Raw genomic sequence first — 13,813 nt, 5'->3', positions numbered from 1 at the left:
CGTTAATGGGCGTGATTTCTCTCTCCACATTTTAGGTGTTTATTGGGACATTGTTTCACGCTGTGGTTCATCCATCTACCGTCGTACATCAAATACTTTCAAAATAAACAAAGTCTTCTCTTCAAAGCATTCGAGGTGAATTACTACAATTGAATTTGATTATACTTTTCAAGGCTATATATTTTTCTCGATTTCGCACTAGTTAATTTTGCTTGACCCAGCTATTTCCGCTTTCTTTGATCAGAGTTTTTCTAAAAGTAGTTTCCACAAAGAAGCCATTATAGTGTTAAAAGTAACGTCAAACGGCGCTACATCATCACAATCATTCAAGGAGCGTTCCGATGCATTTACACCGCTATCGAGTAGTGCTACCATTAGGGTACAACTTTAAAAAAAATCTGATCAAAGATTTGTAGGGCAGGAAACTGCCTCCAGGGTCTATTTGAAGTTTAGTGATTTAATTGTATGATTTACCTATTTTTATGTTATACTTTTCAGGTTCTCAAAAAGATCAGCGAAACCAAAGCAAAACTTCCAGATGAGGTGACTTTTGACCTGGTTCATTTGCCATTTCAATATAAAAAGACTGTCTTTGAAAACTTAGAAATCTATCTTTAATGCGAAGATAAGACTGCCTTTAAAGTTTGTTTTTATCAACTCCCTCAAAAGTAATTAAGATTGTTTTCGAGTCCCCAAAGCCTTAAAATGTTATTAACTTGTTCTTAGCATTTTGGTAATCGAAGCCTTATGTTCTTATATAGTTTGTTCTTATAACGTGTATGAATCTTTCCCAATCACCTTTTTGTTTCCTTTCTACAGGTTTGTTACCGAGTTTTAATGCAACTGTCTGGTCAATTCAACCACCCTGCTTTAGCAGTCAAAACTTTATTTGAGATGAAACGCGTTGGTAACCAACCAAATGCTGTCACGTGGGGATATTACCATAAGGTAGTTTATCTTTTTTATTTATCTTTTTTTGACTATTATGTGCTAGCTTCTCTACTCTTAGAAAAACATTTCCAGATCATCTGAAAAGAACGACAAATAACTATTAAAAAGCGACAAAAAATCGACAAACCCTAACCCTAACTATCAAAGAACGATATATTTCGCCGTCCCAAACCCCGACCTTGGTCAGTGACTAACACATAGGGTCAGCCCAGGCCTAGGTCCCAGGCAAAAAATAGGTCTCCCCAAAGATTTAGGTCCCCCCAATTATTAAAAGTTTTTTAAGCAGCCCCCAGTCCTATAGCTACCTAGTATAAAATATTTGTTGATTTAACATCGTTTTTAGGGAAAATCACATTTCTATTCTTTTGCCATTCTCTAAAAACCTTAACGGTTTTAAGATGTAAAAAGGCCTTTATTTCGTGGGTGAAAATGACTATAGTGCGCAGTAGTGTGGTGGGTGACTAAAGTTCGAGCAAACTGGGTAGGCAATTTTAAAAGATTTTGATTTTGGCGCCTCCTATTCTTCGCCACGGCATGACGTCAGAACTGGGGTACAACAGAACACTTACTAAAGATTAATTATGTGCTTTCAGTAAACATAATCTTTTAGTGATTAAAACAAAATCAATAGACTGTAAAATGAAATGTTTTTGGATAAATATGTGGTGATATAAAGAAAAATAGTAGAAGAAATAGTCAGCCCCCAGCTTTGCCATTGAAATTCCAGCCCCCCCCCCCCAAAAAAAAACATATCAGGTCCCCCCAAATATTTGGCTGTAATAATTTAGCTCCTAGTTTCCATTTCCATTTGTTAGGTGTAACACCCCCCCCCCAAGTCAGGGGGTTGACGCTATGTACCATCCCTACATGTTCATTACTTTTTTTACTTTACGCTGTTTAACGACTAGCAGTTTAAAGGACAATAAATTATGCATGCGTTTATGTCTGAGCTGGAAACATTAGATGAACTAACTCTTAGGACTGGAATTGATCTTACATTAAAGCTAATCATCGAGCGTCTTCTCACTTGTGCGACTACTTTTACATATAAGCAAAACCTTCTACTCTTCTACATCTTCCAATATATAGAATTGCCAAAACACAGGTTGCAAAATTAAAGTCTGAAGACAAATTACGCTTTTACTCGACATTTTTATGTGCTTGTTACATGACATTTATTTCTGATTGGTTCAAATTTATTACCACTAATAAAGAATTAACTGTAAGTTGTAAAACAAGTAACATGGGAATAAAATCACGTGAACTTTTTCGAGTAATCACATGTTTTTACTACACTGATATAATTTTGTAACCCGTGTATTTTTTTGTCAACACAGGCTGTATTGGAGGGTCAATGGTTGCCAGAGAACGCGTCCAATTCACCATCACAACTATGGAATCGTTTGCGTCTGGTCGTCATGGCAATGAACGGCTTTCGTAAAGCGATCACAAAGCGTAACACGTTGGTTAGTTTTGACAGTGATGAAGCACTGGACAAAGCGATAGGTTTGTTTTGTGAGAAATTATTTGATACAATTTTTTTTATTAGAATTGTTCACGCTTCCATATAAGAACTGAAGTACATCGATAGAAACCTAGCTAGATGTCTTTTTACCATTGCATTTTTGAGTGTAGAAGTTTATTTATAAGAAGAAATTTACAGCTGGAAATCCACCATTATGTAAAAAACCTTCCATTTTCCAATGCCAATCGAATTTCTTCATCCATAATGGCGCAAATTATGTAACTTAAAACCAAACCTGAAAAACCTCTGGTCCTGATTCAAAGCCCTAAAACTCGATTCATATATTTTCTACAGGAAAGCAAACACAAAATCATCAAAACCCACAAAGTGCACCCTTGGGCGTTCCAGGTGTTACGCCCATTACTGACAGTCAAGATGATTTGTTAGTTTCCATAGAAACCGAAGCAACACCGAGCAATATTGATTCACAGGTCATCGGTGACGTCACACGGCAACAGCCCATAGCACAAGGTAAACATTTTGTAATTTATAAAAACGGTAGTCTGAATCGCAGACCTCTATAGATATACTTCCTGTATAAGAAACTATAAGAAACTTTTTTCGCTAGAGGATGAGCAGAAGCCTGTAAAAACGGAAGCCGTTGAAGGCAATGTTTCGCAAACATTTTCTTTGCTTGTTTTTTATATTATTGGGTAATTTACGTTGGCCCCTAAACTATATCTTGAGCCTTCTGGGCCACCGTAGTAATTAGAGCCCAGAGAAAGATGTGCTAAGGTTCACTTTTTGATTGAATAAGTCATGCTTCTCCTAAGTTTGGTTTTGTAATCTTACTAACGGCTAAGTTTGAATAAGACTTGGCACTAAATCAACAGACCTAGCAAGCTGCAGCTACTTAAATTGTGGGGGGGGGGCTCAATTTTTTGAAGTCGTTGCATTGATGCTTGTACAAAACGATTTAGAGAGCCATGATTTTTTATTTAATTTCATTGTACTTTTTAGCACTTTTTTTGTCTATTCCCTTTACAGGATTCTTACCGGGGTTTGCAACAGATTTCCCGGACTTAACTTCACACACAACTTCCAATCCAACAGCAACAGCATCGCTACCATCTTTTTCGATCAACAAAAAACTGAACGGGCACGTCCGAAATTTGAGCTTATCGTCCCAGTCATCGGACCAAGATGGTAGCGAAGCTCTGAAATCAATGAATATTTCAAAACACAAACGTCAAGGCAGTGAAACGTCTGTCAACTCCAGCACTAGTGGTGGCGATACTAGCATTTTGAGGCACACCGAATCATGGGACGACCTTGGCGGCTCTCAATCTTCGGTGGCCGATCTGTACAGTGAGATTGGTCCATCTTCGAAAACATCTACTAAGAGAGGTATGTTATTTATTTTATTTATGAGCAGAATATATTTTTCTTTCTTTTCGTATCATTATAAAATGGAACTCCGATACAAAAGTTAATTTTAGATTTTTGATTTCAGCTGCGTCTTTTTGTATTTTAAAGTACCCGTTTCGGGCGTGGCGCTTATTAGATGGCGTTAAATAGAGGAAATACTTTTCTATTGATTTCAGGGACAATAAAGAAACGGAACATAGCACTTGAAGCGATCATCTGTAGTTGCCAAGTGTGCACAATGTGTGATAAAGTGGTGTATGATGAAGAGATAATGGGTGCGTGGAGTGCCGATGATTCCAACCTTAATATTGTGTAAGTATATCAACTTCTTTCAATGTTGCAATACGCCCGTCTATTATTATTAGTGAGTTAATGATAGTTGAAGCAGTTATTGTATCAATTAATGTATCAATACTGACAGTTTCGTGTCTTTGTTCAAACAATCTTCAGTCGAAAACAAAATTTATTAATAAATTTATTATTTATTACCGAGTTTATGTATTTGCACTTTTTTGAGGATTGCGGAGTGACCGCAGTTTTGACCCGCAAATTCGAGGACGGTAAAAGTTCTGATTTACCGTCGTCCTCAGTCAGTTATGAGGCTAACCGTCTCCGTCGCAAAAGAACACAGATACATGAATTCGCTATAGACCTTTTGTAGGATGCAATGTCATGAAACATTGGTCTGATACATTGTTCCCCTCAGCTGGAAAGTGGTTTAAAATGCTCCTTTTAATTCGAGTTTTCTCAATTAGGTCTTATACTAAGTTTTAGTCCCTTTAAAATCGAATTGAAGAGAAGCAACTGTATACATCTCAATTGAACTGTATATCAGCTGCATAGTTTAAGAAGGGGGTCTTATATATATTTTAGATAGGAAGTTTTCCGTTAGAGTAGTCTGAGTCAAAAAAAAGAAAGAAGTTTATTATTTCGCTTTCTCTCTATAAAGATATTTCACATATTATTTGTTAGCTATAAAAAGTGGGCACAAAGTTGGAGTTAAAATCTTTGCTTGAAAAGGGTTGAAAGAAGACACTGTATTGAAGTCAAAAGAGGGCTTTTCCTTTCATGAAGACCAAATTTCCTAACAGTGCTTGAAAATAATCTACAATATGTAAGCTCCCCTTCTTAAACTATCCCCCTTCCTTGCTACCCCCCCCCCCCCCTTTTTTAATGAAAATTCCTGTTCCCTTCATTTTTTCGGAAGGTGTTATCCCCCTCCCCCTTAAGAAAGAGAAGGGGGGCTGAACTATGGATATTACATGTTTACCCACGCAAATGATAAATCTTTCTCTTTTTCAGGTGTCCTTTTTGCAAGATCAAACGAGTACCGATGCTGACCATCAGCTTAAAGGTACCTCCATAAAGTTTCAATTGCATAATATAGCAATCTTGTAATTATGTAGATAGGCCCAGAGATATCTTATATAAAACACTAAATAGAGCTTTTCCTACCCTATTTGAAGCAAAATATTTCGCCATCTTGGATGAAGTGACGTCACAATTTAGCTTCCCAGATCCTTAAAATTTTGAAGTCATTGCAGTGTCAAAAAAGTTTCAACAGTGAAAATCGAGGTTTCTACTGTGACCTACTTTCAGCAAAGATGGCGCATTATTTTACTTCACCGTTGCTTAGGAAACACAGAAGAGCTCTATCTAGTGTTTCATATAAGATATCTGTGAAATAGACCCCTTTTAGAAAATACATTGCAAATTCATTATTTCATATCCCATTATTCACCTCTCCAGGACTACCGTGGTGCGACAACCTCGAACTCAAGCAAAATCGTTGGTAGCGTGAACAGTCTCTGTTCCGACCATTCGAAGAACAGTGCCAACGAAATGTTTGCTAGCAACTCCTCCATACCCAAAACCATCCCCTCCGAACAAACCCAACCAAAAGCTAATGAGCAAACCTCCGATACTGACCCCTTCGGTATTTTTGCATCAAAAGACGCATCGACACCTCAAGAGGAGACGCAGGCGGACGCCCTGGCGGATTTCTTTAGCGGTGGGGCGGCGCCTTTAGCAGCGGATATCAAGCCTGTTCAACAATCGTCTACAGAACATCAAGATCTTGTTTCGTTAGAAAGTAACTCTGCCGAGACATCTGTTAATCAGAATTTGGTCTCTCTGAACCAATCTTCGAGTCATGATATAGCCTCGCTCAGTCAACCTGGTGTGGTAAGCGACTTGGTGGACATGCAGCATATCAATCAAGATCTTGTCTCCCTTACTCATACCCCTGTAACAAGCAATCCTGTGCAAATTCAATCAGGAAGTCACGACCTTGTCTCGCTTAGTCACAGTGTACCGAACAGCGTTGCTTCAAGCCCTGCTTCATCGGAGAAATACAAGAGACATCGTAAAACGAGTAGCGCCAGTAGTGGACCAATATATTTGAACACAGGTTAGTTGACTCTCGCTAATTCGAACTCAAACGGGGAAACATTCGAATTGTATCGATGTCTGTTCTATTTGTGATATTCATGACGTAATGTTTTATACGGAAGCACCCTAAAAACAAGGGCGTTTGCTTCCAGTTATATTGTTTAAAATCAAATTAAGTAACAAACGCCCGTTCTTTTTTGGGTGCTTCCGTAAATTGCTTACTACGATGAAGGCGTGGAAGTGAAAAAGGAAAAAATTATTATATTTCTTTAGCAAATACTTTTGAAGTAGAAGAGAAAGTGATTCATTCGGTTCCTTATCTAAGCCCATTGGTTCTGCGCAAGGAGTTGGAGAACCTGCTGGCAAACAGTGAGGATGGTGGCATGCTGTTGCAGTCTAAAGATTTCGTTGATCAAAAACCCATCCTCTATTGGAACTTGGTAAGTACATTTGAGTCTTTCTAATTCGATCTTCAAGGGACCAAGGATTTTCTTCGAATTAGAGAAATATAATTGCAGAGAGTATTTTATACTACTTTCTAGCTGAGGGGACCAATATACTAGTTCGAATTATAGAAAGATTCGAAAAGTAGAGGTCCTTTTGTTCAATCCTTGTGCCAAACTTTGAGTTTGAATTTGCCGGGGTGAAAGTGCTGAATTCACTGCATAAATCCATTAAACACCATCAATCCGCTAATTACAAATTCTCTTCTTTTCTTTAATTTCACACATTACTGTTCCGTTTTGCTCCGAAACGAAATGAAGCAGTTTTATTGGTTACATTCAAATCTTACGTCACTTCTAACCAATAGAATGGCTTCATTTCGTTTCAGAGCGGAACAGAACTGTCACGTGCGAAAATTGTCTCAAACGTGTAAACATTCAACCAAGAAAAAATGCCACTCTCGACTTACCTTATTACACAAATATTACTAGGCAAGTATTTAACGGTCTTAAAATTTGCACGATCTGAAATTAACATGTATTTTTCTGCTTTTTTAAGGAAACAGCGGCTGGTTTTAATTAAGGAGGTTTTTATTAACACAAAATTTTTCAATTCGTGTTAATAAAATGACTAGTAGTATTCGTGTAATAAGGTAGTTTTATTCGAGGGGTTATAACATACATGACATAATAGATTGAACGAGTGATCTCGTATGATTACAGTCTTTTTATTTAAATTATGTCATCTGTCTGTCTTTTTCGTGGGCTTTTGAACACCACGACGAGGCTGTGTGAAGGCTAAGAAGCTGTTTATATGGAGGCGGGCTGGCGGGCGTGGATGGGTGAGGTGGGATGGATTTTCACAGTTTTGGACGAATCAGATGATTAAAAATAAATCATGTGGCGTTCGAAAATTTATCTCACCTAGCCGGGTCATCCCGCCTCCATATAAACAGCCTTTTAACCTTCCCCTGAGAAAAGGTTCGAAAGCTTCATGTATTGTAAAGTGTATTGCGGCTTTTAAGTGTTTAAGGTTAGTTGCACGTGCAAATTGGTATAATGTAAAACCTTTGCCGATACAGTGCACCCATTAAAATCAACTCTGGAACAGTAAAATCTCGTGTATTATAAAGAGGTTAGTTCCACAACAATAATAAGTCAATACTGAGGTCTCACAAACTAGATGTTTGGTTCGTTTGATTGACGGTTCTTGATCGAGCGATCACACCACGCCTTTGAAGCAAGCGTTTACAAGCAAGTCTGAACCTTGCATCTTTCCACACATAAATGAAAGGGTTGAAGCAAGAATTGGACAGGATGGCATAAGTAACGAACAAATTTATATGTTTCAAAACATCTGCTGATACGACATCAGGTTGTAGCCAAAACAGTATAAGCAACAACACGTTGAAGAATAAAACAGGGACAAAAGCTACCAAGTAGAAGACAATCAAGGTCAACACTTTCTTGACCAGTTTTTGTTCCTGCTCATGCCTTTTCCTCTCTGCAACTTGATTGGGCGTGTTGGTATTTTGAGCAAGGAGTTTCCCACTCTGTCGAAATGCTTTCCAAACGAAATAATAGCTACAACATAAGATTATCGTGGATACGATTATAAGAAACTGGGTACCAACCATGTAAACAATGAAATAGAAAATACTGCCTATCCCGAACATGAGTGTTATGGACCAATACAAGCCGATGATTTTATTGATTTTTCCGTGGGTCAAAATATCATGATATTGAGCGTGTTTTGTGATGGAGACATATCGTTCATATGCAATGAACAGTATAGTACATGTCGAACAGGTAAGAAACCACAGCCCTGTTAAAAAATAACCTTTGATGATATGGCAGGTTGTCTTATCTCCGTCTTGAGCAAAGTTTATCAACCATACAGTCCATGGGAGGCTTACATAACCAACCAAACAATCACTCAAAGCGAGAGACGTTAAAATTTTGTTCGATTTTGATCGTTGTGAAGGTTGCCAAAGAATAATGAGACAAAATGTGTTCCCAAAAGCTGCAATGATACATGGTGGTATGAAGAAAATGGTTGCAATTATTTGTATTGTTGATGGCAGCATATAGAAGGAAAAAGCAGGACAAAACATATCGTCTTACGACTCCTCATCTCCTATGCTGCATCGGTAATTGTCTTAATGGTTATTGGCTTATTTTTATAAGAAGCTATAGTCGAATGTTTTTGGCTTCCGCGGCTCAAAGCAGGGGTTCCCGGTTCGAGTTCGGACAGAGTGACCTCTCCAATATTCCTTTTGTTCATATATGTAGCTGATTCAGCAGACCCGTGATGTCTGAAGTCCTGGTGATCTAAAGTATCGCTTTCCAACTATCTATTTATATCAAAAATTAAATCTTTCGCGGATTTCGCTTTTCACGGTTTTGAATGTTCCTTTTGTTCTCTCTAATAATACGAAGACGCGTTTCGTATGAGTTTCGGACAATTTTATTGTGCAAACTCAGCCTCATTAAAAATTCTATTTGACATTTTCACCAGGAAATCATTTTTCAAATCTAAAATTTTATATCAAAATCAATTAAATGAACAGTGATAAAACCCTTACTGAAACTTCAATGAAATATGTAAAAAAGTTGTTTCAAAATCATATAAAATTGGTCTCTATAATAAAGTACAATTGTGAACTCCTTTTTAAAAGGACAATTTTATAAGAACAATTAGGCTCAAAAGTTTCGGAAAAATAAGAACAATTCGAGAACAATGCTGAGCCTGGAAAGGATAAACTTTAGGCGAATTAAGTGTCAAATTAGTAAAATAAGGGGTAAAATGGATTACTATTAGAACAATTTTAGGCTCAAAGTGGCAAAAAATTAGAACAGCGGAGTCTCGTCAAAAATTTACTGGTTCTTATGAAAAAAATCGTACTTCTCTAAAAAAAACTTATTGAAGAGTGCACTCTACTCATATACACCTAGCAACTTTTTCTAACATTCTCATTTACACCTAACAACTTTTTGTAGGCCCTAATGCTGTTTTGATTGTAGAGAGCAATAGAGAACCTATCCATTTACACTTCCAATAAATATATTCGGAAACTTTTAATTCTCGACCCCACGCAAAAAAACAAAGCTAGATTTATTATTTGTACTTCTAAGCCTCCTAAGCCTTTTGGGCTGACTTTCCAGCGCAGCTGGTTTATTTTTTCTTTATTTATGGTTGGTACGAAACAAAATAGTACAAAAAGACTAATTAAAACCAACATGACAATCTAATATTTACTGAATAGTAAATAATATTATCAAAATTAAAATATTAAAATCATTAAAATATTGAACACAGTTTGCAAGAACAATATATTTTTGCTTTCAAAATTTTGGCTTTAAAGCTCTCTACTGAGTCTGATGTTTTAATCTCATTTGGCAGTCTATTCCAAGCCTGTTCTGCTCGATAATTGAAGGAGTTCAAGCAAACTGCATGTTTTGGTAGAGGAAGTTTAATTTGAGCGCCTCTTCTGAGTTTTGGAGCATGTGGGGAATCCACATCCTCATCATCGTTCTCAGTATCACGCTGGATAATTTCAAAATGGTTCCAGCCTAATTTATTTCCAATATTGCTGACGCTCTTATAAACTTCCACTTGCATGAGTTGGAGATTTTGAGTATGAATGGACACACAATTTGCTTCGACCAAAAGCTCATCATAATCAAGATGGAGAAGATTTTGCTTAGCCCTAAGAGCTCTGTAATGAGCTTCAGTCAAAAGATTGTGGGCCATCTTACTGCAAAACATCCAAATGAGAGGGCAATATTTAAAAGTAGATAATATAAAACTATTAAATATTAAGTCTGCCTGCTCTTGGTTCAGATATGATCTAATTCTGAGGATAGTTTTAGTTTTATGAGAGGCTTTGTTACATAGATCCTGAATATGAGGATAAAATGATAAAGCACCGTTGATGGTTACACCAAGAAGTTTAACATTCTCAAAAGATTTAAGTTTGAAATGTCAAGAGATATATTTGCGTTTTTTTGTACCTGGAAATAACATCTGAAACTTCTCCGGGTTCGCTACAAGAGAGTTTAGTTCAAACCAGGTGAGATGATTTTCAAGTCTAAATACAAAGCTTCAATGACTTCTTGCAAGGAAGAAGCACATTTGTGAGAAATATTATCATCGGCGAAGTTACAGAGGTCATCTTCATTTACGAAGTAAAACAAATCGTTAATAAAAACATTGAAAAGAATTGGACCTAAAACAGATCCTTGTAGCACTCCGAATACCAAAGGTAGCCAATTACTGTAAGATGATCCCACTTTGACTCTGTGTTTCCTATTTGAAAAATAGCTATGAATAACAGCGAGGCTTTTACGTCCAAGTCCATAAGCGTGAAGTTTTGCGATTAGAAGATCATAAAGCAAACAGTCAAAGGCTTTCGACAAATCCCTCATATTTGCTCCAATTTTACCAGAAGTAGAAAGAGACGTCTGCCAAAAAGTTAAGAACATCCCAAGGCTTCAAAATTTTTGGATGTTCTTTAAAAAAAAAGGTGTTTAGGCCTAATGTTAGAAAAAGTGAAAATTCAGACATCCAGGCTTAGCGTTATTCTCGAATTGTTCTTATTTTGGAGTCTGATTGTTCTTATAAAAAATCTGTTTAAAAAGCGAGTGCTAATTGTTCTTTATACATTAATGAGACTATACTTACTTTCATTTTTGACTGTACTCCAAAATGTCGATGAATTTTGTTTTCTTTCTGACGCCTCAAATAATCATTGGAAATACAAAAATGAGCCTAATAACACTTATTTGTCACCTAAAGATTCTTTCCCAATGCATAATTCCATTCTAAACCATTGTTGATAAAAATTATTCACGCCCGAACTTTCATTTTTTAAAGTTACTGCACCCCAAAATGTAGGCTAGCCTTTTTCCGTATAACTTCTAGTGAAATCAATAAATCTTGTTGATTTTTTGTATGGTAAGACCTAATACAACACAGAATCGACATAAATTTTAAAAATAAGGGAATTGATCCAAAAAATTGTCAAAAATCTAAATTGCTTTTCTACTGCACCCCAAAATGTAGGTGTATTTTTGCGTGTTTGCAGAAAAAAGCAGAAAGATTACATCAAAATTTATGTTTTTTTGTAAAAAAGTTTTTAACCGGAGACCTTCTGTCAAATTATCAAAAGAAACCTAAAAATTTTGCTTCGCTTGGTGTTTTAAAGTAGCATTTTAATCAGTTTTAGTTCCGTTTTTCACGGAAAAATTGCTACTTTTTGACGTTTTTGACGTCAGTTTTGTCAAAATTTCGAAAAATGAGGGTGCTTCAAAATGACATATCTTTTATTGGGTTTGAGCTACCAGCATAAAATTTTGACACAATGTTCAGGATAAACAGGGCTTTAAAGTCGACCCTAGTTTTTAGGACTTATCTTTCAGTCTTGGTGTACCAATTTTTATTTGATTGAAAATTTGACCGAAAATTCAGACGTCACTTTGGAAAAACATCTCTGGTTTCGCAAGAAAATTATCAAAATAAGCGATGAATTCGATTTAGATAAGTTGATATATTCATAGGCTATCCATTTCCAAAGTTTTCTGGCTGCAAACACGTTGAAAAAATTTCAGTGGACGTCAAACCAAAAACCTACATTTTGGGGTTCACACACATTTTGGGGTGCAGACAGTAATAGAGACGAGTTCTATTTTCGGCGTTGAAAAATCATTTTTGATATTTAATTGAATTTTTGAGAAGAATGATCAAAAAGGGTTTCCTTCTTCTACCATCACTGGTCGTAGATTTGAGAACGCTTTAATACGCTTTAAAGTAGTAAAAAATTTTAATGAGGCAGAAAATAAAGTTCTTAGTGGAATTGTCCGAAACTCCCAGGGAATACGTCTTCGTATTTAATAAGTAGGACAAAAGGAAAACATTAAAAATCGCCAGGATTTCGAAATAAATAGATATATAGAAAGAGTAGATATTTTACGTGGATAGACCTGCAATCAAGAAAGTTAGACAGTCTTTCGATCGTTTTCACGGGGACCACCGTCAATTGACTTGGCTATCTATGAACTGAAAGGAACATTGAAAGGAGCGGAGATTCGAACCACGAACTCTTGAATGGAGGTGCATACACTATAACTCGATTCTCGGAAATCCCCTGCGGGGGAATTCCCACCCATATATTTTTTCACATGTGTTTTTAAGTTTGAGTGACAGTTCTAGTGGGATATTGTTTTTCGATTAAATTATTTCATTTTCATTTTTACATGAATTTTTTAAGAAACCAGTTTTTCTTTATTATTTTGACACTCAATTAATTTAGAAAGAAGTCCATTACAACGACTTTAAAGGGGTCGGTTGAAAACGTTGGATATCTATTTGGTACCCAGATTTGGGTATCTATTTGGGTACTTAGAATAATCTGAAGACCCGAAAAATATATAATTTGTAAAATCCAGAACAAAGTAATGAGGTGACATCTGTTCTGTAATATGCGAAAGACAGAAAATTTATGTTTTGCTATAGAAATATGATGTATTGCTTCAAAATACAAGTCATTCCATATCATTTTCAAATTGTTGCAGATGAAATCTCATAAATATAATGTCAAACAACATAACCGATTTTTCTTTTTCTTCCTTATAGGAACTATTTTCTATTACTTTTTCTACTGTTTTTTCGCCTATTTGAGTCACAGAACACAATGGAACAGGCTAGAACAATTTTTAGAACTAGTTCTTAGGTACCCAAATTTGGATGCCACATGGGGTACCCGACGTTTTCAACCGACCCATCTCAAAGAGATAATTTGCTTGACTATTGCTTCAAAATAGAAAGTCAATAACTATAAAGAAATTTACCGTTATAACACTGGACACTAGCAGCCATAAAGCGATATGATTTGTCCTGCTTTTTCCTTCTATATGCTGCCATCAACAATACAAATAATTGCAACCATTTTCTTCATACCGCCATGTATCATTGCAGCTTTTGGGAATACATTTTGTCTCATTATTCTTTGGCAACCTTCACAGCGATCAAAATCGAACAAAATTTTAACGTCTCTCGCATTGAGTGATTGTTTGGTTGGTTATGTAAGCCTCCCATGGACTGTATGGTTGATCAACTTTGATCAAGACGGAGATA

At 36.3% G+C, this 13,813-nt stretch overlaps 1 protein-coding gene across 2 annotated transcripts in view; it reads left to right on the top strand.

Annotated features, from left to right (window-relative positions):
* LOC136816363 (C-myc promoter-binding protein-like) overlaps positions 1 to 13,813 on the top strand; it is a 52,993-nt gene that overhangs the window by 20,007 nt on the left and 19,173 nt on the right. For both annotated transcript variants that reach the window (XM_067072685.1, XM_067072684.1), the window contains 10 exons: positions 36 to 135; positions 499 to 543; positions 820 to 948; positions 2,289 to 2,457; positions 2,771 to 2,947; positions 3,464 to 3,823; positions 4,021 to 4,156; positions 5,147 to 5,198; positions 5,594 to 6,254; positions 6,509 to 6,675. In XM_067072685.1, coding sequence (XP_066928786.1) covers positions 36 to 135; positions 499 to 543; positions 820 to 948; positions 2,289 to 2,457; positions 2,771 to 2,947; positions 3,464 to 3,823; positions 4,021 to 4,156; positions 5,147 to 5,198; positions 5,594 to 6,254; positions 6,509 to 6,675 — 1,996 coding nt within the window. The remainder of the gene's footprint in view (positions 1 to 35; positions 136 to 498; positions 544 to 819; positions 949 to 2,288; positions 2,458 to 2,770; positions 2,948 to 3,463; positions 3,824 to 4,020; positions 4,157 to 5,146; positions 5,199 to 5,593; positions 6,255 to 6,508; positions 6,676 to 13,813) is intronic.

This window comes from Clytia hemisphaerica, unplaced genomic scaffold (assembly GCF_902728285.1).
Source record: "Clytia hemisphaerica strain Z4C2 unplaced genomic scaffold, Clytia hemisphaerica genome assembly, whole genome shotgun sequence".
Lineage (NCBI taxonomy): Eukaryota > Metazoa > Cnidaria > Hydrozoa > Leptothecata > Clytiidae > Clytia > Clytia hemisphaerica.
Note: the sequence above shows the minus strand (reverse complement) of the source record. Positions and strands in the feature narration are given on the sequence as shown.